We start from the raw sequence: 26268 nt of genomic DNA, 5'->3' as shown, positions 1-26268 counted from the left end.
GGAAATTTCTGGTTGGTGGTTCCTGGAGGAGCCACATGGCGTTCAGAAGAGTTCCCGGGGAGCATGTGTAGAGTGTGCTGGTAGAGTTCAGAAATAAAGTTTGTTCCTGCTCGAGTGGCTCATGATTTGTGCCCAGCCAGACTGCACACAAGTCTTCAAGAACCATGTGATCTTGAGCATTTAACGTCTCTGTGTCTCTGCTTTATCATCTTTAAAATGGGAGATATAATGCTCACCTGGCAGGACAATTAGGAAAATCAAATAAAATAGATCTATTTTTTTATTAAGGTAGTATATATTATGAAAGTTTTTTTTTAATTCACACTTTGAGGTTACATTCCAACCGAGTGAGGAGAATTAAGAAAAGGAACCAAGAAGTTGCTGTATTAAGATGCATGTCGTTTTTATATTTCTGTATTTTCCTTGGCTCTGATGTGATCTATTAACTCTAAGGATTTTTTTTTTTATTTCCATCAGATTCATTAATGGTGTGTTTTCCTCCTCTTATGATCATACTGATCTAAAATGTAGGCTTCTGAAGTATCTCTTGGTCAAAAGAAAGTGAACATAATCCAATAGATTGAAAATATATAAATATTGGACAGCCTTTGCTTTGCTCGAGATTGAAGGCTTTCACTCCCAGAGAGGAAGACATGAACCCTGAGTGTGTGTCACACTTGCTGGTGCAGAAACAGATTATAGAACTGAATTTCTCATCTTCCTAGAGTTACCAATTGGGGAAATCAAGAACAGCACAAAACCTTCGGCTCCAAAAAGAAGGGTTGCTGTGTGTAGATGATTATGAAACCTGAAGTGTAAGTTAAATAGTTCCCTAGAGCAAGAAAAAGAAAATAGGGCCAATGCTTAATAGAAAAGAAAAGTTAAAGAGGATTCGCAAGCTCCTTCCTGCACTCAGTATTCACAACTATTTCATGAGCTCTTTATAGCTACAGATTCCTACGTGGGAATTATGGAGGTAAAATTCTGCCTTCTAAGAATTCACCAAAAAAAAAATGGTAGCATTTAGCTCTTCTTATAAAAGGCATTCTGTGGCATATGCCACAGCAGAATTGCAAAAACATTTTTTTTAAGTATGAAAGATTTTTAACAGGGAAGAGTCTGTGATAACTTTTTGGAGAAAGAGAGATCTGAGCCTACCTATATTAAAGGAGGATTTCAGAATGCTGAAAGTGTTCCAGTTTGAAGGAACAACTGAGCAGAGGTATTAGAGTGAGTAATATGTAGGTTGTGGTCAGGGATAGTAAACCCTGGAGAGGCAAGGAGTGTTTGAAGAGATGATCATGAAAGGTATGTAGAACTCATATCCTAAAGCTCATCCTCATATTGGAAGAAGGAATAGAATGTCAATCCTTATACAAGGTTGAATTTTGAGACGCTTATGAGAAGGGAAGTGGCATGACTTACTGAATCAGCCCAGAAGTGTTAAGGGACTGACTTACCATTGCCATGGAGAGACATCTAATCGAGTGTGGAAAGGAATGAAAGTTGATTCTGAAACTTCCATCCTGAGGAGAGAAGGGTACTGCTGTCAACCAGGAAAAAGGAATTGGCAAGAGCAAGAGTTTGGGTCATGACTTGCCCTGAAGACCTCTCAGGTGTGAGGCTTTCCACTCAGCATCCATGTAGTATGAGTCCAGAAGGAAATGGACCGTAGAATCTTGGAAGTCACCTGCTTGGAGTTAATGATTGCATCCAGAGAAGCGAGGGTATAACCTTGGGGCATGCCTGTATCCAGCAGCCATATCAGAAAAAGAACACATTGTAATTTGGATCTTGCCCCTTTGGGGTTTTCTTTAAATAGCCACAGAAATACTAGTGATGAAGTTTGAGTGTGATATTCAGTGATTTTGTTTTCATAGCATGTATTAATTTCCCAGCTCTCTTGCTGATCTGGCATCTCTCAGCTGTTCATGCTGAAGCAGTGCCTGGCTGGCTAACCCAGTGGCGTTGAGAAGAGCATCAGAGCACCAGATAAGAAGACTGCAGCCATCATGCAGCTGCTCTGTGGCTGTTACTGCAGATACAAGTCAACACAGAGATAATGCTCTGCTGCTTTTTCCTAACTGCTGGGCATCAGTCTTTTGTCCTCCCTTGGTTGCATATTCTTCTCATCGATTTTGCAACCTTTTTGTTTCTTTTTTTCATTTTCTTCTTCCTGACATCCAGATGTGAATGTCTGAACATAATATGAGACTGAAGGAATCTTTAATACTTTTGTATACCACAAATAAAAATGCACTGACATAGAAACTTTAAAAATAATTGAATAATTTTTTAGTTCTTTGCTCTTGAATATAAAGAAAATTGTTTTGAAAGGATACTTCATTTTTCTTTTTTCATGTAAAAAATAGTACTTCATTTTTCTTTTTTCAAGGCCTTGATAACAGTACTATCAAGACTGATATCATATCTGTATTCATTCAATCCGTGTTTATTGAGAGTCTCCTTTGTGTGTGGTACTATGAAAGGCATTGGGATACAGCAGTGAACAAATAAGAAGCACTTAAGAAAAATTTCAGAGTTCTCTACCTATCCCCACAGTAATCTTACAGATGTATGTCATGTTTAAAATAAGAACACTTTCCCATGATTATTATTATTATAACTCTGATTATTACAGTTTGACTTAAAATACTCCTCTTGGTAGGTTCAACATGCATATGCCTAGCCATGCACATATTGCTAATATTTATCAGGAGTCAAGGTTGCCTTTATATGTTTATGTATGTGTGTTGATTGTGATGGAAGCAGAGCAAAATGTTAAGATTTTCCATATTTATTAACTGCAACAGGTAGATATCTGATAGAGAAAATAATGAACAAATTAGTAGAATAAGGACTTGATAACAGTGCTATCAAGACTGATATCATATCTGTATTCATTCAATCCGTGTTTATTGAGAGTCTCCTTTGTGTGTGGTACCGTGAAAGGCATTGGGATACAGCAGTGAACAAATAAGAAGCCAGACATTAAACAGAGAGTTACAATAATGTGTGGAAAATATTATAATGAAGGAGATAGGGTACTTTGGAAGCGTTTACAGGAAGTCCTAACCTGGTCTAGAAGTTAGGATGGTGGAAAAAATTAAGAGTGACATTTAAATCTATGTAGAGTCTACTTAGAAGCAATATTAAAAGTTTAAAGAGCATTAGAATGCTAAAATAAAATCTTACATAATGTGTAAATGTTACCCTAAGGGCATATGGAGTTTTATCCTAGATATTAGGAATAGAGTCCCAATTAATATCAGCACATGCACATACACACACACATATAAAGAAAAACATGTGGATCAGATAGATAGATTTGATATATATATATTTAACAAATATGTATATTTCATATCAGAGAGGTGTACATGTTTGTGTATGTGTGTGTGTGTGTGTGCAGGGGCTCTGGGTGAAGAAGTCTTCGGAATCTCAGCTATAGCCTCAGCACAATGTGTAACTAGGCAAGTCACTTAACCCTTCTAAGACTTAGATTCTTCCTGTGGAAATTGGAATGATAATGGCATCTATTTTATAGAGTTGTGATCAAGATTAAAGCCAAGCTCTGAGTTCAATGTATGCAAAGCACTTCATACATTTTAACTTGTCCCGCTGTTATCCAACTTCATATATCCCTTGCTGATAATATGGCTGTGTTCTACGCAGTTCTTGCCTCCTTGGAAGGAGTTTGAGTTGCAGACTTGGAGCATTCTAGTTTGCTTCCACATAAAACAGCTGACAACTTGGTTTGCTGTGAATTGCTACATTTGGCCTCCCTCCTTGTTAGCAGCGACAGCAAGTGATCTTTGCTGCTTAGGGAGCAAGAGAATGATTCAGAAGCTAGTTCCACCTCCCTGCTGCGCACACCCACCTCCCCAAAAGCCCATCATTAGAGCTGACTTGTAGAGACTAATGATCTGCCTGGAGGCACACTCCTCAGGGCTCAGTAATGCCAGGAGGAAATCTATAACCATTTTTTTTTACTATGTGATTTATGAATTAAGGCATTTCAACAGAATTGACAAGTAATTCTAACCTTCCGGAGAAAAGACTGGGAAAGCTAAGAATCTCATAGGTAACTACCTTACCTTTGGATGGTTCTGAGTCTTTGTCAGACAATAAATTTTGGGTTTATTATGAGTCTTTGTAAAAGAGCTGTGAACAGATTGAGGCTGCAAACTCCATTACAAAGTACTCTTTTTATGGGCTGGGAGTATAGCTTAGTAGTAGAACAAATGCTTGGCCTGCACCAGGCCTTGGGATCCATCCCCGGCACCATACAAATAATAAATAAATAAACTAATAAAATAAGAGGTTTTGTGAACCTCAGACTACCCCAAGAAGACATAAATGACTGATGAAGGTATACTAGCAGTTCAAAGAGATGTCAAAACTCAGGAGAATCTCTCATTTCTAAGTGCTTTAATGTGTCAGAAATGGATATATTTAATTAATGTCACATATACCCCAAACAGATTTTAGATAGTCACTTATGAAAGTTCTTTGCTAGCTATTAACTACTATAAAATGTAATCATTTCCTAAAATAATAATTAACATTAATGAACACCTAATATGTGCTAGCCATGTGCTAAGTCATTGACACTAATTGCTTCATTTATTAAATCAAAAATTGATTTGAAGCCATTAATATAAGCCATTGCCCTCAGGCTCATAACCTTTCTGTGTTCAACTATTTTCTCCTCATTTCTGCCAGAGCATGGGCTGTCAGCAGACAGGAGCTATTACAGACTTGCTCCTCTCTTCTGCTGGCTCTGCTGGAATTCACCAGAACACAGTAGATACAGTTTTGAGGCCTCTTTTCCTGCTAGCACACAGGCAGCATCTGCTATGTACAATTAAGTCTCTTAATCTATTATTCAGAGTAATGACAACATGGCCTCCCTCAAGAGATGACTGATGGGCTCGGAGCATGCCTCCCAGAAAACACAAGAGGCTCTTCTGGAGAGGGTCACCAGAGAACAGGGACAATGCTAAATTTCCAAGGCTGCTTAGGTAGAGTTACAGTCATCATTGAGGAGAAGGGTTCAGGAAGAGGAAGAACAAGATTTTGCCTGTTGTGGACTCTACTCCCAGCTCATTCCCCTGGTGCTCGCAGCTGAAAGAGCCGACGTACAGGCATTCCAACATCAGCAGTAGCCTTCTTCCTGCTTCTCCATTCACAGCTACTTGCCCTCTCAGGAGAAAAACTTTCAGTTGTTTTCAAAATTACCAGCACCCACTTTTTAACTATAAGGAACCAATCAAGAAATAGAGGAGAAATGTAGAAACCTCAATGTTATTTAAAATCCCAAAATAATTCCCAATGTCTATTCATAATATTTTTTTCCACAATACAAAAATAATGCATGTTCATTACAGAAAAGTTAGAAATATAGAAAAGTACAAAGAAAATGAAATAATCTATAAACCAATAACCATAAACACTTTGGTTATTTTGGTTTATTTGATTTACTTCAGTTCTAATATTTGTCATGTGACTATGTGCATATGTGTATATGTGTGTAGTTTATAATATCATACATACAGTATATGATTATGCATCATTTTATGTTAATATATGATAATGTTTTCCTTGTTATTACAAAAAAATTGAAATTTGAAAATCATAGTTTTTTATTTAGATCATGATATTAATTTAAACACAACAAATTTTTCAAACAATATGGAAAAGCATAAATAAAAAGTAAATACCACTCCAAAATCATAATCTCTAGAGATGATTAGTAGAGATAACAGTTTTAATGTTTTTCTAAAAATTCTTGAAGAAAACCCTCTTGTGTGTGTGTGTGTGTGTGTGTATATACACACACACACACACACACACACATGCATTTACTTGATCCCAAAAACACATTCAATAGAATATAATCCATTGGTTTAACAACTTTTCAGAAACAAAATAAACTTTGTTAAATGTAGAAAAAAATTGTTTTTTAACCATTGATAGCAAAGTGCAAACCACTATCTTCCATATAATCATCAGAAGTAGAACCTAAACCTGCTTCCTATTCAGAATCTATAGATTTGTCTGAATCATGTCTGGCCATTCAATGGTTATACTTAATATCACAGTGACTCAGCTTTTTAATACCATATGTTTGTGGTCTTGACCTGTTTATACCCTTTTAATTGATAGTCTAATTTTGCAACACGTCAAAACTCCCGGAATTTTTAGAGTTGCTTTATAAATTGTTGCAAAGTAACCAGCTGCCCTGAAAGTCAGAAGTTTTTGGCAGATGGAATCTTAGTGCCTGAGTTTTCCTTCATGATGCCTGAGTCAGTCATAACCTACTTGTTCCATCTTTCAAAAGTCTGTGGTTTAGAGTCCAAAGAATGTGACACTTTTTCCTGTCTCCAGCAGCACAGTCAGGTATATGGCAGTTAATAATCTCTGAACTAGAAACTCTTCAGTGTCTTACTGAATCAAAGTAGAATTTATTTCCTTCTTTTTCCAAATGTAAGTTAAAATTTAGACACATGAGGAGCTATCAACTTAAGTAACTCATAAGCTCAGTGGAGAAGAACGTGAAATGAGCTTCTAACTTCTACTTGTGGTTACATTCCCATGGGCATGAGCAAAGATCATGGTGGCACCTGCTCTGTTAGCAGCTGGCAGGTTTCTTTTGACACTGATTACAAGCTGCATTTCAGGTTCAGAAATGTCAAGATGGTTTCAGAAGTATGTGTTTTTATAATAATAAAGGAAATATATATATTTTAGTGCAACTAGAATGTACTCAGCTTGGTAACCTTCAATCAACATTTTAAATTTACTTTATATAATGAGTATACGTGATTGTGTGTACAGTCACATGACACACTCACACAAATCTGGTCTTTTTAACAAATATTTTGTTGTAGGGGGAAAAAAAAACACTAAATATAGGATTTTATAAACCCTGGTAGGTGAACAAGTGCAACTTTAATGGTAAAAACAAAGAGGCAAGACCTGCAAGTATTTGCCTTTAGGAAAAAGGGTATTTCAGATCCCATTCAAGGCACAAGTGTGACTCCATCTCCTGTGAAAGCATCAGTTTTGTTTTCTTAGTTCAACATGCCCATTTAAAACAGTTTCAGAATGGAGGCAAGAAATGACATTGAGCCCAGAGCAGTGACACCTTCCTGTAATCCCAGCAACTCCGGAGGCTAAGACAGGAGGATCACAAGTTTGAGGTAACCTTCACAACTTAGGGAGACCCTAAGAAACTTAGTAAGACCCTGCCTCAAAATAAAAAATAAAAAGGGCTTGGGGGGCTGGGATTGTAGCTCATTGATAGAGTGCATACCTAGCAGGTGCAAGGCACTGGGTTCGATCCTCAGCATCACATAAAAATAAATAAATAAAATATAGGTAATGTGTCCATCTACAACTTTAAAAAAAATTTTTTTTGAAGGGCAAGGGATGTGTCTCAGTGATTAAGCACCCCTAGGCTTAATCCCTGGTACAAAAAAAAAGTGACACTGAATAAATTACTAGGAATTCTTTATTTTTAACTTTCTATTGGCACTTGATTAAAAAGACTCCATGTCACACTTTATGGTAGACTGTGGGTTAAAGCCTGTGCTCTAAATATTTGTTTTATTTAAAACAGGATCTTATAGAACCTTGTTTTCAAATACATCTATCCTTCCTGGTATTGTCGTAAACCTATACACATTATATATCACACTGTCCTCTTGGAATGTAGTTTAGAATAAGATTGGCTGCTGTGTGTTGTGCAGTAATCCAGTTATGTGTCTCCTTTACCCTCACTGTTGTCATTCTTTCAATATCTTTCAATATTCTTTCAATACTTGTAGGTTTTGCCTCTTTACTTTGTTGTTGTTTTTTTTCCTTTTCTTCCAGTTTGGGAAAAACCATGAAGTAATCTAACCTGGCAAGTTTTAATCTAACCTGGGAAATAATCTAACAAAAGAACTGTCTCCTTGTTCTATCTCCAGCTCCTTAATATATATCATCGTTTTAATGGTTCTGTAGTATTATATTATATACATGTATCTATTGTTTATTAACAGATATTTAGGTTTTTACCTCTCTTTTCTAATATATACAATGGTAGAAGGAATATCCTTGAACCTGTAGCTTTTTGTACTTGTCTGAATGTATCCTAAAGATGCATGAGGTACTGGGTTTGATCCTCAGCACCACATTAAAAAAATAGCAAAATAAAGACATTCTGTCCATCTACAACTACAAAAAAAATTTTTAATGGAGTTGCTGAGTGAAAGAATATGCGTATTTCAAATACTACTACATATTGCCAAACATGCCTCCAAAATGTCCATCACAGCATTATGATTAACAATGTTTTCATGCCCTTATCTACACAATTGTATCAGTATTTTTTTATCTTTACAATCTAATAGGGAAAATGCAATATGTAACTTTTTAGCTCAATTTCTTAATTACTGAAAACTTTTTTTAGTATCTGTATAATGCTGCATTCCATCACTACTCATGACTTATTTCACCCACTTTAGTTATTAGATATGTAAATTATTTGAAGTTTTACCCCATGCAATGAATATCTTTACACATTATTCTCTGGCCTTAAGATATTTTTCTTAGAACAGGTATTTAAAAATGGATTTATGGACTAACATTATGAACCTTTTAAAGATTCATGGTGCACATTGCCAAACAGCTTTCTAGAAAAATTTTGCAAAATTTTACTTCCACAAACATCACATGAAAGTGCCAATTTTATTATATTCTCAGAAGTATGTAATGTTAGCTTTTTCAGATCTTTTATGATCTTCAAAAGCAAAAATTGCTTTCTTCCTATTGCATTTCTTTGATTAATAGTGATGCTGAAAATATTTTAATACTTTTTAAGGTATTTATGGTTCTTCAGTGAATATTTCTGTTTCTTTTAAAAGTCTTAATATTTCCCAATTTTATGTGAGAACGGGCTAGTGCCCAAGACAGAATCTTCTAGCAGCCACCAATTCTTTGAAAATACCCAGCAGATTTGCCACATGGGGACCATACTCCCCATGCCTGATGTTCTTGGATGTCATTTCTAGAACCTCTAATTCTCCTCATCCTCCCCTGGCTCTTGCTTCTTCCATCCAAGCAACTGGACATGTTTCATTGTCTACCTACCTGTGTTTGGCCTTGCTCCTGTTTGGTTTGAGCCTGACCCAGGCTTTCTCTAGCTTCTCATTCCTGAATCCCCTGACCATGTTCACACATTTCCAGGCTCAAGGATTAACTACACTGCTCATAGGAAAACCATCTCCTGGCTTGACCAGAACCTCCTTCCCTATACTCAGTTCCCTTGGAAAGTCCTTTCTAGAATTTTCCCCAAAAAATCTTGACTAAATCACAGATATTCATAGCACTGCAGATATGACTCATTCAGTATAAGTTTGAAGATAGAAAAATTACTATTCTTTAATAAATCCAGTACCTTACATTTTTCTCAAGTTGTTGAGTTATATAAAAACATTCACATCCTTGGCCCTTTTAAACCTATAGATCAGTGCTTCTCACACTTGTTTTTCATTATTCCCCCTTCACTTATTCAGAGATCCTTTTTAGATTTTTTTTACTTCTATTCCCCAATAGAATGTTAATATCACACATGTAGTATACATCTGACTATGTACTTTATGTATATTTGTGTGCTTTATATATTTAAAAAGTAGGATTTTGTTTATAATTTTCCAAGAACTAATTTTTACCTCCTTTGAGGTGACACTAACCCATTAACAATGCATGCTGTATGGAGTAAATCTTACTAACCCATAGGGTAAGCATTCACACATGGGGTAGGGTTTAAGAATACAATTAAAGTTACATGGGCTTCAGTTCCAGCTCCTCTACTTGCTGTAGAATACATTACCGATGGCAAATCATTAATTTCACTAAGCTTTAATGTCCTCCATGATGAAATATACATAATAATGGTATGTGCCTCTAAGAGATGTTTTGAGATGGGAAGACATATGCATGTAAATAATTCCATGCAGTGGCCATCCCAGTAAGTGCTTTGCATAAGTTTGCTCTCCATATGATTATTCACATCCTTCATAGTACCAGGCTATAGCTAGCTCAATTTCAGATCAAACTCTCAGTGCTGTCAATGTGAAAATGCTTAGGATTTGGCAACAAGAGTCCTCATGTTAGACAAAGAAAACAGTAAATTCTTACCTGAGGAACTTAGTTGAATATGTGGCTTGCTATGGCTCTGGTGATGAAAACAAAGCACAATTTTCCCGTTTCCTGAGTCGAACAAAATAGGCATTAATTTTGGGTGACAATTTAAGAATGTTAAGGAAAGACTCAGTTTGAAGAAAAACTATCAACTATGACAAAAAATATTAGTTGATTCCATGTTTCTGGACTACACAGAATTTCAAAAGCAAAAGTGTGTATGTGTGTGTGTGTGTGTGTAAACCAGGGCAGGGCAAGTAGGCAAGGCAAGGAGAAAGGCTGAAAACAATTGTAACCCTATTTACTTATACCTTGGGGCTGCTTGTATGGGAAAGCATGGAGCCAGATAGACCTAGGTGTGAATTCTGATTCCGCTACCTTCTGATTGTAAGAACATGGGCAAAGACTAGTTTCTCTCTTTCTTGATCTGTAATATGTGGTAATGCCCAGCCGGGCACACAGCTGTACTCATAATTAAATGATGCACTATATGTAAGGCATAAAAGCCAGTGTCTAGTTCAAAGCAGGTATTCGATTATATTGGCTCCTTGCTTTTTGAAGTCCCCCCACTTTTTCCTTTATTGACACTAAGAAAGCCAACTGATGCTACTTCCCTCTCAACACAAGAAGCCAAGGTAGCACTTACAGAGGGAAGCTTCTTGACGTTTTTAAGCCTCAGGTTGGTCAGCTATAAAATAGTGATAATAATATGTTTTCCATAAAAGTGTCAGCTTCCATAAAGCAAACGTGGAACATTTAATGTCATCCCTGGAATTCAAAAAGTATATGCTCAGATTCACTCTCATCATAAAAGTATTATTTTTAGATTAAATAATAGTATTAGACTGTCAAAACTCCCCAAAATTTAGTCTGTAGATTTTATATGCAGCATGAACATACATGTACGCTTACAATACACATATATTTTTTACAATGTGAACCAAATGTAAATCATAACATTCCAAAATGTAAAGGAAAAGATCAAATTTGACTCTTCTTTCCCCAAACTTATCCTAAATTAAAAAAAAAAACAAGCTGATGTGACTTTTTTTAGAATTACTTTATTAATCATCAATTCAGCTCATAAGGTCACATAAGTGTGTTCTCACATTTTCAATTTAAAGTCTCATGATACTGTTCTTTCTACTGACCTAGGAAAAACTTCTAATCTCCTCACATCCCCTCCTGTGCACACAGCCTTGAGGGCAGCCTGAAATAATACATTGCATGTGATGACTGTTGGTAGATTTGTCCTCACTGCTAGTGGTAATGGCTACCAGTGCATTGAATACTCTGTACCAGGTACTGCAATTCACACATACTGGTGAATCCCTACCCAAACTGTTCAGTTTTGGTGACCTTGCTGTTAATGGATTCTGAAGGCAAGCAAAGGCCGTGATGACATAAAGGTATTTACTTCTAACATTAATCTTCACTTCAATATCCTTTTTCCCAAATTAACACTAGCACATATCCCCATCCATTATATGAATGCAGAACCAGTAAGTTTTTCCATTAAATATCTGACCTTACAACAATGGCTGTACTATCCAAATGCAGTGCATCTTATTACAGAGTAAAATTGCTAATCTTAACTGGGATGCAGCATTCTATGAAGTCAATGAAAGTGACTATGTAAGTCTGCTTCAATCACAACCAAAGTCGTCGTCCATTGAGTTGACAGAAATAAAACTATTAATAATTAAGGACAGAGGGGGGGAAGTTTGCTGATATCATAGCCACCTTAAAAGAAAAATCAAGAAATTGAGAGGCCCTTAGCAATAATGGCTTCATTTATGGTCATGAATCAAAGCCAATTCTGAACCTCAGATGGTATGGAAAGCTATAATATAATTTTACTGAAAAAATTTGCCCTTCCTGAAAATATCAGCACAAATCATTTGTGTTCATTTTAAGAACTTATTAAGTAGCATTGTAGCTCAATATTGTTAACAAAAGATCTTTCCACAAGTTTGTTTTATGTCAATTTAGAGTCTCAAACAAACCTTTCTCTCATTATATACCATGAAATTTCAATACCCATTTTACCATGAAATATTAGTATCCATTTTAAATACATTAGTTTTAAGCAACTTTTTTGATATTGACTATTCTCAGATAACAAGGTCATCCTATATTATCATATTTAATCCTCACAATATCTGTGAAAAGTATCCATTTTACAATATGATGAAGCCAAAACTCAAAGAGAGATTAGGTAATTTTCCCAGGTTCAGATTATAGATTTGTTCATTTGAATAAAATAAGTATGCATTTAGTCAATTTTTGTCTCCTACAGGCACAAGTACTATATCAAGCACCTTAAACAGATACAACAGCCATTTATCTGACCTGTGACAAGTTAGGCATCTATGCACACAATTCATTTTTGTTTTAAAAACAAAATTTTAGTGATGAAAAAAAAAAACAAATCCCAGTCTATCTTCACTCTCAGTGAAGAATTGCATTTGTAGTTTCATCTACCTTTGTTTTCTATTCAATTTTAGATAAGCAACTCTAATTCCACAAGCTCAGTAAAACTCACCCTGACCCAATAACAGCAAAAAAATAAAACTAGAATGTTTTTTAAATATGTTCCACGTTAAGGCCTTCACAAATGTTATTTGGTGTTCACCACAAGTCTTTAATATGGACATTTTTATTGATATTATCTTAAAGATGAGGAAACTGAGTCACGGGCTTTAATAGTTTATCCGTAGTCATATAGATTACAAGTGGAAAAGCCTGAAATTTATACCCAAGTCAATATGACTATAGAGCCCAAGTTTTCTTTACTTAAACCATGTAATAGCATCTCCTCTACCATGCATTTATCAATGCAGTGAAATAATTTTATAGTTCTGTCAATTGAACTATCATCTTAAACTCCCAATTGCACTTACTGTTTTTATTTAGTGTTCCATTCATTTATGTCTTTATTTTCTGAAAGTTTACACATTTGTGTCCCCAACATTCTCTCATACATAGTGGAAGCTCAACACATATGATAGAACCACACAAATCACCAGTGAAGGGGGACTATTTTCAGGGAAGCTTATTTCTCTATTAGAAAATTGTTCTTACTATAAAAATTTTAAATACCTATAAAAATCTTAAAATCATAGGATCCTAAAACAGAGAGTATTCAGTGATTGCCTTCATTTCTTGGTTGAGAGAAACTAAGGTTAATTGACTTCCACAAGGTCACAAAGCTATTAAAGATATATAGCCTTGACCTCTGGTCCCCTGAGTCATTGACTAGTGATATTATTTCAGGTATTATAAAACAATTTCCAGATCCTTCTTTTAGTCCTCTCAGCCATAAGGATTGAGTTTCTCACCATCCTGGACATTCTCCTGGTTTTATTCCAGTTTCCAATAATCCTATTAAACAAAGATTCTGAGGTTCTGTGGAGGAACAGAAGCATTCATTTATTACTAATAGCATTATGATTAAGTATAATCGTTATGTAAAATGTCCTGGCATTCTTTTTTTATTTATATATGACAGCAGAATGCATTACAATTCTTATTACATATATAGAGCACAATTTTTCATATTACCCTGGCATTCTTAACAGTTAAAAATGATCTGCTTTTAGGTTTGGTGCCAAACCAAGAAGGAATAAAATTAAGGAAATAGTTTAAAAAGGAGGAGAAGATCAATTCAATTCATACAAAGATGAATTTCGATTAGTACTTAGAAATGGCCTAACAGTAGGATAAGGTTTGTAGAATAATAAATAGTTGTGGGAAATGATATGAACAACAGATAGCAATGAGGAAAATTATGTAATAAAAGAAAAAAGAAAAATCCAAAATGGCATACTATAACATGTATAGGTATGTCCAGAAAGTAGAGTTGTAAACTGTGAGTCTTTTAAGGTAAAAGGATGTATTTGGAAATGCTTAGTGTTCTGTGTGTTTCTGCTTCCTTGGAAATTATGATGAGATCTACAGCAAGGACTATATGCCCAGGGGTAGGCATAGCTAGGTAAGGGCTGTTGGAGGAAGTGGGAGGACACAGATCATGAGAGAGAAAACTAAGTCAGACTCCAGATGGCCTTGTACATCACAAGTTGTAGTGAACTAGTGTTCTCATTGCAATCTCATATGCTTTTGAGCCATGCATAAAAACAACGAAGACAGTGAAACCATCACTCCAGTGATCTTTCTGTTACTCCTCCTTTAATACAGCCCAAGTTAGCTGAAGTGTTTGGAACCCAACAATAGAAAGCTGATTAGCTGAAACCCCCAGAAGGGTTTTTTCCCTCACACATTCTTCTACCAAGTCAGTCTTCCTCAAGCTACAATTGTTTGACTAATTTTTAAACTTGATATGTAAGCATTTCACACTGATTTGTGCCAATATTTTTCTAGTTATTGCCAGCTAAGTATCCCAAAAGTTTGAGAAATTTTTGAACATTTCAATAAACCTGTTATTATTTTAGATAACCTCTGTATACGATGTTAAATTATGATAATTATCATAAAATAGCTCATTGTTGTTCAGTGAACCAAGTGCTGGGCTAAATGCTCTAACTTATATTATCCTGAGAACAGGTCTACAAAATGGGTATTATTACATCATTCCTGCCAAAGATCATTTAGATAATGAGGGCAGAGACAGAACTCAGTCCTAGGTGTGTCTAATGTCAAATGCCATGCTCTTAGCCCCTACAATGTGCTATTTCTGAGCATTTTTTCTAGTTTTATCCAAGGAACTAAAGAGCCCAAACTAAGGACAGACCTCTGAGATCATTTCCCAGAGAGTTTCTCCTCAAAACAAAACAAAACAAAACAAAAAAGACATGGAACCCCTGATTCATGCTCATTAGATATTGTGATTCATCTAACTATCCGACTACTTAGAAAGATTGTTATCCACCCAACTTTCACTATTCACAAGAATGTCATGAAAGACTACTAAATGCTTTGCAGAATTAAAAAATAAAATACCCATAACATTCTCTTTTCTATATGAACATCTGCATTTCTCACCAATTTTATCTTTTTTCTTTTTAAGAAGTCTCATCTCATTATTGTCTCCTTCATTAAATTGTCTACCACAATATAGCCAATGTGATCTAAAGTAAAGCTCGCAGCCCCCCTCTCAAATATTCTAGGGGACTCTCATCTTGGATAGAAGGTGTTCTAAACTCGTTCCAGGACCCTCAAGGATCTTATGGAATTTATAATCCTTCTTCAAATTATATAAATTAGATAGATAGATAGATACTTTGCTCAGAAAAAACACCCAGGATTTGTATAAGATTGTCAAAAAGAAAGTATGATTTAAAAAAAAAGAAAGAAACTATGATTTTAATGCCTATGAATCATTTACAAAATAAAGACAAATTTTCCCAAACATTTATACAAAACTCTTGACGACCTGAGACTCTTCTGTTTCCATGTCTCACCCTCCAGTACCAGTTGCACTCCCCTCCGCACACTGACAACACACTTTTTGTGCTTTCTCAAAAGGCCATGTGTCTGCTCAGGCCCACATTCATGTGCATGCTGGTCTCCTTTCTCCTCCCCTTCATGAGACCTTATTCATCCTCAAACCTCAGCTCCAGTATCATCTTCTCAGTGAAGCCTTCCTTGACCTTTTGAAGCAGTAGTTGGGCTTTGCTCACACCATTCTTTAAAAGCGTTTATAGAATTACTCTAGCATTTGCAGGTTTTTCTGCCCCCTCACCAATTCCAACTTCCAATCAAAAGGTGACTGAGTATTCCAGCCCCCTCACCACTCTGGCCCTACTTTAACCATTACTTAGGGAAACATTTCTCCTCCAAAACCTATTAGTCACTCAATAAATATTTGAATGAATGAATGAGCAAATAAACTGAGTAACAACACTGCAAAGTAATGACCTCTTTTTATTGTGCCTTCGTTATTTACAGATTTGTATAGACTTTGCCTTACTGAGATCCAACAATGGATAATTCAACATATATTTACAAAAGGTCAATGTAATTCTGGTTCTGTGATAGGGAGTATGGCAGTGCCATAAAAGAAGCTCATGCCTTAGTTCCTTCATTTTAGGAGTTTACAATCCCACAGGCAACAAAGACTTAGATATACACACTCTAACAGTGCTATAGGTATTTGCCTGACCTTAAATAGTACCACAATCGACTATAGGAGGTAAAATAATATAATCCTTAGATTACGTATGAATCTTTAATTCATACAAAATCTCAGTTAACAATTTTAAATTGTTTGTATACCAGCTATGTAAGACTAGCAAGTTATATAAAATCTCTGAGCCTTAGTTCTGGGGTTAGTCAGTTTTCCATTACTGTGACAAAATACCTGAAATAATCAGCTTAAAAGGAGAAGGGGTTTATTTTGGCTCATGATTTCAAAGTTTTCAATTTATGGTTGCCTGTCCCTGTTGCTTTGGGCCTGTGACAGCACAGTACATCATGGTGGGAGCACGTGGCAGAAAAGGTCAGTTCTTATGACAGCAAAAAGCAAAAAGAGAGAGAGAGAGAGAGAGAGAGAGAGAGAGAGAGGCTGGGATCCCAATGTCTCTGTCAGGACCATACCCTCAATGATCTACTTCTTAAAGGTTCCACCACCTTCTAATGGTGCTATAGGCTAATGACCAAGCCTTTAACATACTGGCACTTGGGGGACACTCTAGATCCAAACTATAGCAGTTTTGTCAACTGCAAAATGAAGATAATACTCTCTTCCAACATAGACACACAGCAAGTGTACAACAAATAATGGTGGTGGAGGTAACCCTGATAGTGAAGGTTGATGGTGAAGATACTGCTGCTGCTAATACATATTTAACTATATGGGGTGGGGATGTGGCTCAAGCGGTAGTGCACTCGCCTGGCATGTGTGCGGCCCGGGTTCGATCCTCAGCACCACATACAAACAAAGATGTTGTGTCCACCGAAAACTAAAAAATAAATATTAAAAATTCTCTCTCTCTCTCTCTCTCTCTCTCTCTCTCTCTCTCTCTCTCTCTCTCTCTCCCTCTCTCTCCTCTCTTTAAAAAAATGTCTGACATGTTTAACTATAAGTGCTTCAGGACAAGGATCATGTTTAATATATCATTGCATCCTCAGTACCTAAAATGGCATCTGAGACACAGTAGATATTAAAAAATGTTTGTTAAGTTAATTGTCAGTTACCAAGTCCAAACTATTGGGAGCCAAGAGAAGACAGAAAAGAAAGTAATTAGCATGAACTAGAATGATCAAGAAGGGTTTTATTGAGGAAGGAAGTATACAGAGGGTAGAATTTTTGCATAGCTGGAGAAGACAGAAGTTACTGAAAGCAGAAGAAAACAACTCAACACTAGCATATTCCAGAAGTGGGGAGAAGTGAGCATGAGACATAAATACTATTTACTCTACTGTCAGTACCATGCCTCGAGGTTAGTAGCAAAGATGGCAATTCTAACCCTTGGTGCATTTGAAAGCTTCAGGTTACAGCAAAATGATACAGTTGAATCTTTCATATAGACAAACTGTATGGTATAGTGGTGAAAATATGAGCTTTCTAGAAAGACAAATTTAGGTTTACCCTTCTGACCTTCAGCTTTCTCTTCTACAAAATGGAACCAGCATCCCCATTGGGCAAAGGTGGAGGTGGAATGAGATAATCCATGCAAGGCACCTAATGAATGTGATGTCTGGTACACAGCAGGTGTTCAATAAAGCAGGAGAGCTGCTGATATTTTTAACAGTGTGAATTGGTGCATTTATGTGCTTGTAATTAGGCACTATGTACATTTTGGTTGTATATGTTTTTAGAGGTGTAAACTTGAGCTTACTTGAACTAAGAATAATTGAATTTTTCGAAATGAAAATAATCCAGAAAGGGACAGTGTGTGTAATATGATACCACTTGACAGTTGGGCCCTTCCAAAGTTTTAAGTGTGAGAAATTGACTAGGTTGAATGCTCAAATAGGAAATAGAAAAGTAATGATCTTATTTATTAACTACCTGCTGCACAAACTGTCATGCAAAATACTGCCTCATGCTTTATGCAAGACATTTGAAAACTCTTGTGACTTTGTTCTGCTTGGATTTTCTTTTCTGTAGTGATACATAATTGAATGAATTTCAAGTGTGTTTGTCTGTAAACCAGCCAAATATTTCCTTTCAAATACTTGAGCTCTATGTTGAATATGCATACAGAGTTATAGTTCTTAGCACGTTTTTTAGTAATAGATTTTATACCTTAATCCTTTTATGGGTTTTTAGTTCCATGTATACTAGATGTCTCTTAATAAATGAAAGCATTTCATTTCATGCAGGTTCTTCCAGGGGACCCAGCCCCCTAACCATGGGAGCCCAGGACACCCTCCCTGTTGCAGCAGCATTTACAGAAACTGTCAATGCCTACTTCAAAGGAGCAGATCCAAGCAAGTAAGCCTTGGACGTGGTCCACTGTATTCTCCAAACTCTATCCTATCTAGCAGGGGACAGCCCAAATGTAACTATATTACTCTTTATCCTAAAACCATAAAGAATTCAGTTAACAATAATAGTTGACACACCTAGAATAGAGGATAAAATTTAATTAGTAATATTATCTGCTTTTTAACAAGCATCAAATGATCCAACAATCTGATATCTTACTGTTTAGAAATCTCTGATTCAGTTTTAATTGCAAGTAACAGAAACCCACTCTAATTCTGTCAAACTTGAGAAAGTTTATGGTCCCCTAAAAGCTACGTCCAGATCATTTCTTTTATGTCTTAGTCTTCCCCAGAAGGGAACAGCCCACATATAGGTGGAAATAGTGGATCATTGAAATGATAACATGGAAGAAAAAGACCTTCCCAAAATGCCCAGTAAAACAAGGGAATAAGTTATTTGATATCCTCACTAAGAAGGAAATACTGTCCAAAAAGAAGAGGAAAAATTAAAATCATAGCAAAATTAAAATTCTAGGGGGAAAATGCAGTACCCTCTATTCAAATGACCCTGATTTCATTTATAGCAGTATGTACTGACAGTGAACTTGACCTCAACATATTTGTGGCATCATTAAATACTTTACATCTTGACAAGGAGTTCCATGGATAGGATTCAGAAAGTCTGTGCATTCCCTGAAATTATATTGCATATCTTTTGTGTGCATTTTACCAGAGAGAGCAACTACAGAATTCATCAGTTTACCAAAGGGGTTCATGATAATAAATAAATAAATAAAAGAGTGGCTATTAGTCCACACTGAAAACTAAACACCTAAGTCAAACTAGTTTTTAAATGTCATAAGCATAATACCAGATCTTAATCTGATTATACACAAAGGGGAAACATAGGGAAGGGAAAAAATTGCTCTCTTAATTTTTTTTTTTTTTTTTACTTACAAGGACTAAGGCTCGGAAAACCTTCTATCTATGATAGGAAGAATGAATTTAAAATTAAACGTGCATGCAGACAATTTTATAATAAAATTTTAAAACAGTGATGATTAAGTATTATTAGAACCTGAATCCCCATATATATTTTAAGTGGCAATTTGTATGACTAAGTGTGAATCCTCTTTACACTTTAGAAACACTAGTTTTTTTTTAAAGTCTAACCCTAACAAAATTATACTGGAAAACCAATATAATTAGTAACTCCACCTTTAGGTGTAATGCCAGCCCCTGGGATCTACCAATCTCCCTAAATGTCACATCTCTTTCAACAATACGTAGATTTTATTCTAAGCCCATGTGTTAGTCAGCTTTTCGTTGCTGTGATCAAAATACCTGACACAAACAACCTGGAGGAGTAAAGGTTTATTTTGGCTCAGGTTTCAAAGGTTTCAGCTCCATTGCTGAACAGGCAGAACATCGCCGTGGAAGGGAGGGCAAAGGAAAGCTGCTCAGTTCAAGGCAGCCAGGAAACAGAGAGGGGAACTGGTCAAGGACAAGATGTAGTCCCCAAGGGCGCAACCCCTAGTAATATACCTACTTCAACCATGCCCCACCTGCCTACAACTTCCACCTCCTCCCAGTAGTCCATTAGTATTATTAATCCATCAAATGGATTGATCCACTTGATGGTTATATTAACCCTCTTGAGTCAATGAAATTAAAGCCCTCATGAACTAGTCATTTTCCTAAAACCTCTAGACATTCCTGCATGGTAAACCAAGCCTTCATTATACCATCCTTTGGGGAACTTTCCAGATCCAAACCATAATAGTCCATAATATTGTAGAGAAATAAACTCTGTGGGCTCTGGTTTCTCTCATGTCCTTTCTCAATCATCTTCTAAGCACTTGAGCCATGTGCCATAACCACACTGTCTATAGAAATTAAAAGCTACCTCATCTGAGCTTGTGAGCACCAGGCTTCGGCTGTGTATATACTTTCTACATACATGCTGGTTATGCAGGATCTTTTTTGTACAAAGAATCTGCATTACTTTCTGTCTTATCAGTTCTAAGAACTATTTATTGCCAACTGACATATACCTTAGGAAACTCAAGCTGGCCTTCATTGAAGGAAACAGACAGATACATGCTTTTTAAAAAGAAGAACTAAGAGTGCAAAGAGAATGGTTATGCTGGTGTGAAAACCACTGGGAATCATACCAGAGTGAATTCTTTTCTGACTGCTGTTGACTCGGCTTTCACTCACTCCCTCACTTATTCACTCAGAGAGCCCTAATGGGTCTTCCACTTATACTTCTGTCCTCTAGAGTCTACTCTCCTCATGTCATGTCATTCCTCTGCTCAAAACCCTCCTATCTTGCTCAAAGCAAAAACACATAATGCTCTGTCCTTCAAGACCTGCACACCCTCACCTCCCTACTCACTCTGGGGAAGGCATGCTGGTCTCCTGGCTGTTTATCCTTCATTTCCAAATCCTAGCCACACTTGCGAGACATGCACTTTACCACTGAGCTACAGCCCCAGACCATCCTCCTGTGGTTCTTACGAAGATTTATCAGAGAACTTCCTGTTTACGTATATAAAGTAACCACATTCCTCCCTGCCCACTTAACACTTCCTTCTTCCCTTCCTCCCCTCTTCCTCTTTCCCCATAACCCTCCTCATTAACATCTTACATGTTTTTCCCTGTTGTCCATTATGGTTCTCTTAACCCCACTGTTTTGTCCACCATATATCCTTAGCACCTAAAACAGGATCTGGCATGGAATACTCAAGGGGTGTTTGCCGGACAAGTGTAGTGGAAGGACTCACCTAACATCTACAGAATGGCCACTGTGTACCTGCCATTGAACTAGATAGAACGAGTATTGGTGATGAAGAATAGCTGCTATGGAAAATAAGACTTGTGTATAAATGTATTACACAGTCCATAAAAGAATAGGTGCAGATATGGGGCAATGGGTGATAAGAAGCCCTTAATAGAGGCTGGGGTTGTAGCTCAGAGGTAGAGTGCTCACCTACCATGCATAAGGCACCGGGTTCAATCCTTAGCACCACATAAAAATAAAATAAAGATATTGTGTCCACCTATAAATAAAAAATAAATATTAAAAAAAGAAGCCCTTAATAATATTTTTTGTTTTATTTCTAAGAAGTGGTATAACCCCTGTGGGCCTATCACAATACAAGCCAGGTTTTTTTATACTGATTCGGTCTCCCCAGCACACATGACAGTTGTGTCGAGAGGTCTGCACCTGTGAGCCCACTGACCATGATCGTAGCATTCCCATGAGCCTAATAATTTAGTGCCCTTCCTATGTCCTTTCTAATTAGCTCAGCCTTTGGATATATATAGCTTAGCTTTTGGAGATATATATATATATATATATATACACACACACACACATATACACATATATGTATATGTATATATATATACATATGTATATATGGCTTATGGATATATATGCAATCTGTCTTCAAATATAGTGTCATAAATAGTTGCAGTATATCTTACATTTATTCTTATAACATTTAATTTAAATGGAAGATCCACTGTATTTCATTAAAATTTTGAGATCTGAAATTCATGAACAAATTATGAGGTGATATTTTTTCTCTATTCCATGTCCAGGCAATAAATCATTTTATTTTTCTTCCTTCATTATTCACTTTCAGGAAACTTCTCAGATTCTAAAACCAGGTAGAAATAAAGCCAACTGCTATCTTGCATTAAAGCCACTTATTTTCAGACAATGGATCCAGAAACCTATTAGCTTAATTATTACATACAATGTCATGCAATAATAACACATTCAAATATAGTTATGTTCATTCCCTAAACACGGATAGCACCTGGAACAGGTACTCTGACTTTTGCATCTTTTTGAGTAGGTCATAGGCAGAGAATCTTTGACCTTTGCTACATTACCAGTTCACATTTGAATAGCCAAGGCACTAAAAGATAAGGTAAAAGGATTAATTTTCTAATCCCTTAGAAAAACTTGAGTTTCTCAAAATATGCTACCATCTCTTATCCTCATATGTTAATTATTCATTCTGTATTGTCTTCCTGTTTCAACAGGAAGCTTGTACAGTACCATGCATATTCTATTTGTTGCTATTGATTCTAGTGCAGTACACAGAATTTGGTATGTTTTATAGGTACCATTTCTACAGTTGTTAGAAGTATAAATTTATTCTAATAACATTTCATTGAATTCCTGCCCTGTTATGTTCTGCATTTTGTGCACCTTTGTCTTCCCAGAACTGAAAACACAGTACTTACCTTCACAATAGTAGATTAGAAGTATAAGAAACTACATTGGTTTCCTAAAAATAATCTGTACTTGTGTCTAAGGGGACCAGAGAAAGGAAAATTAAGGAAGGTTGAAGCCCTTTTGAAAGGGCTTCCCTGGAACTGAGTCTTGTAATATGAAAAGGATTTTGCTTAATAGACAAGTCAATGAAAGAGGCATATAAATAAAAGATGTCAAGCTGCATATTCATTGAAGACCTCTTATGAAGAGAGTTGTGGGCTTAGTTATCAATGTAGAATGTGGAAGTTTCACTTAGGAGGAGGAGTGTGTTTCTAGGGACAGCATATAATTCAGATTCAACATTCACCTACCCAAACTGGCCAGCGTTACATCTGACAGCCAGCAAACATAGTGCTACCTGTGTCAATAGGGAGAGCCCAATTTATAAGTCCACTTGACTTTAAAAATTTTTGCCATTCTTGATGAACATTTCATCTGTGAGGATTCACACCACTTGAAATTTTATTCATAAAGAGTTTGTTCATATTTCCATTTCACATCATTTTTAATTTCTGTAATTCGAACTCACATTAAATGTAGCCACCTTACCATACTGATAGGAACAATCATTAAGGTAAAAAAATTATTTTCCTTTAGAGAATATTCAAAATAATAAATTTTATACAAAGATTTCAGATCCAGTTAGACACTGGATGGATTAATAAATCAGCAAAGATCTGCCTCTGACAATGGAGATGCAGAAATATAACTGAGGAACCTCCATACTTTTTATTCTGGACTATGCAAACTACTCTGTTACCCAACACTGAAAGCCATTGAGAGGCAGGAACTGTTTTACTGTTCTTTCTTTCTTTCTTTTTTAATTGCCTCCTGCTCAAAATAATAATAATAATAACAGCTTGCATGGCAAGGGAGTGAGTAAATGTTTTTTGATTAATAAATGTCACATCCTCTCCTCTTCTTGCTTACAAAAGACAAACTCATTCTTTACCAAGACACTTCTTAGATTTCCTTTTCAACAACCTAGAAAAGAAACTGAGAAGGCTCCCTATCAATTAAAAAACACATGGGCCACTACTGCTAACCGCAATATACTGAGTGATGGTAGGTGCTGACATAAAAATTAACAAGTGCTCTGAAAAACTGTGGTTGTCTTCCAGAATGTAATATTCTACTTGTCCATGTATTGACAAACATCAAGAGTAGAATTAGCTTGAGGAGAAGCTAATTTAGGCACCACTTAAACACCAGTAATCAAACAAGGTTAATGACTCTAAAAAGTAGAGGAGAAAGACAGCAATTTATGCCCAATCTGGGAGATCAGTAATATTCTCCAGGGGAGACAAAAATGCAAACTTCCAGAAAGCAAAATTCTTATTCAGAGTGGTGCAAATTCATGGATAACATCTGAGTGAGGGAGAAATACATGGCAATTTGAGGAAACTCACCTTTCCTCACCCTACTTCTAACCCAGACTCAGCATTACACATACAAAGCTGTAGCAGTTCTTCCCACACACTATTTTGAAAATGTACCATCTCACCTGAGCTAGGTGTATCCCATCAATTACAGAGTTGCATAGTACATCAAGTGACTATGGGTGAAAATTGAGTCTTCTTTCTCAAATGTGAGCAAAGTTTTCATTTACTAACCTAGAAATTTCATTCTTGAGTTTGGAGCTGAAGTGATACATGAGTCAATTATCCAGATGTATGGGGAAATCTTAAAGAAGGTCTCTTGTTTTAAATACAGGCATCCCTCAATGTGTAGAGGGAGAATAGGTTTCAGGAACCCCCCACAGATACCAAAATCTGCAGATGCTCAATTCCCTTATGGTATCATGTTAGCCTATAACCTATGCAATCCTCTTATATACTTTAAATCATCTCTAGATTATTTATAATGTCTAACATCATATACATAATATATAAATAGCAGTATCCTGTACTGTTTGGGAATAATGACAAGAAAAAGAAGTCTGTAGTTGTTCAGTACAGACACAATTTCCCTTGGAATCTGCAGAAGCTGAGGGCTAACTGTATTTCCTGTTTTCCAAAGAAAAATAAACTTTTTGAGATGTTTGCTTCTGACCAAGGTAGAGTATCAGACCAATTTACTCTCTCACCTGGAATAGCTCAAATATGGGCAAAATGCATGAAACAAAGATTTGAAAACACTGGACCTCAGGTGAAGGACTGTCCCCATTGAAAGATGAGGTGAGCTGTGCCAGCTCACTTCTTCAAGTTATTGGGCATGGCATAGGCAGAGCCCTGCAGACTAACTGTTCACGGGGAGGTATGTTGCTGAAACACTCCACTGCCAAATTGGCTTAAGAAGATGCCAAAGGAAACTAATGGCAAGTTGTGCAGCTGGCCACCATGTACTGCAGAAGCCAGGAGGGAAGAAGATTGAAATTTAGCACACACAAGGCAAGAACCTGGAGCTAGAAACCCTTCCTGCTTTGTAGAATCTAGTCATTGGGGCAGCCCAATCACTTGAACTATATGAGCCCATAGGAAAGCTGCTTATGCTACTGGTCACTGGCAGAACTACTTTTACAACCCACTCTAGGTGACACCACATTCATTATAGGAGTTTGGCCCTAGAAAAGCCCTGTACATTATAGGAACCTGCCTAACAAGCCCACTGGAATTGAACATGCTTTCTGTCCAGCGCCCTCTACTGACAAGACTTAACATGGAGTTTGTTGGCAAAAAGAAGGAGAAAGGGCCCATTATTCATGGATTTTTAGAGTGGGCAGTTAATGATGAATTGGAACTGAGAGGTAATAAATTTATTTTATGTTGAAATTAATACAGTGATTCTAAATTTCATATGGAAATGCAAGGACATACAATACCCAAAACAACTTTGAAAAAGTACGAAGTTGGATGACTACCATGACTTGATTTCAGAACTGTTGTAAAGCTACAGTAATCAAGACAGGGTGGTATTGGTTTTAAAATAGGCAAAATAGATCCATGAAACAGAACAATGCATCCAGACACCGTCCCAAACATGGACAATCGAACTTCAAAAAAATCACCAAAGTAATTCAATGGAGAAAGGATAGTCATTTCTGAACAAATGTGCTGATACAATTAGATAGCTGCTGCATACAGATAAACTCAGATCTGTGTTTCACACTGTATACAGAAGTTAACCAAAAATGGATCACAAAGTACATGCAAAACTAAAAAGAAAGAAAACTTCTATAGGTAAAAAAAAAATTTTGACCACTTAGGACACTAAAAGTATAACTGGATTAGAGGTAATCTATAGGAAATAAATTGATGAACTGAAAACTTGCCCTTTAAAGTGCTCTTAGGAGAAAGGAAAAACTAAGCCACAGACTAGAGAAGAAACTAGTAAAATGCTGTCATACAGCTGTATTTTCCACTTTAGAAAACAATTGGGTAGTTTCTTCAAAA

General features: G+C 36.3%; 1 protein-coding gene across 25 annotated transcripts in view; it reads left to right on the top strand.

Moving 5' to 3' along the window:
* Sgip1 (SH3GL interacting endocytic adaptor 1) overlaps window positions 1–26268 on the top strand; it is a 203811-nt gene that overhangs the window by 161779 nt on the left and 15764 nt on the right. For all 25 annotated transcript variants that reach the window (XM_048815181.1, XM_048815180.1, XM_048815185.1 and 22 more), the window contains one exon: window positions 18478–18589. In XM_048815181.1, the coding sequence (XP_048671138.1) occupies window positions 18478–18589 (112 nt within the window). The remainder of the gene's footprint in view (window positions 1–18477; window positions 18590–26268) is intronic.

The sequence above is a fragment of the Marmota marmota genome, unplaced genomic scaffold, assembly GCF_001458135.2.
Source record: "Marmota marmota marmota unplaced genomic scaffold, marMar, whole genome shotgun sequence".
Classification (NCBI taxonomy): domain Eukaryota; kingdom Metazoa; phylum Chordata; class Mammalia; order Rodentia; family Sciuridae; genus Marmota; species Marmota marmota.
Note: the sequence above shows the minus strand (reverse complement) of the source record. Positions and strands in the feature narration are given on the sequence as shown.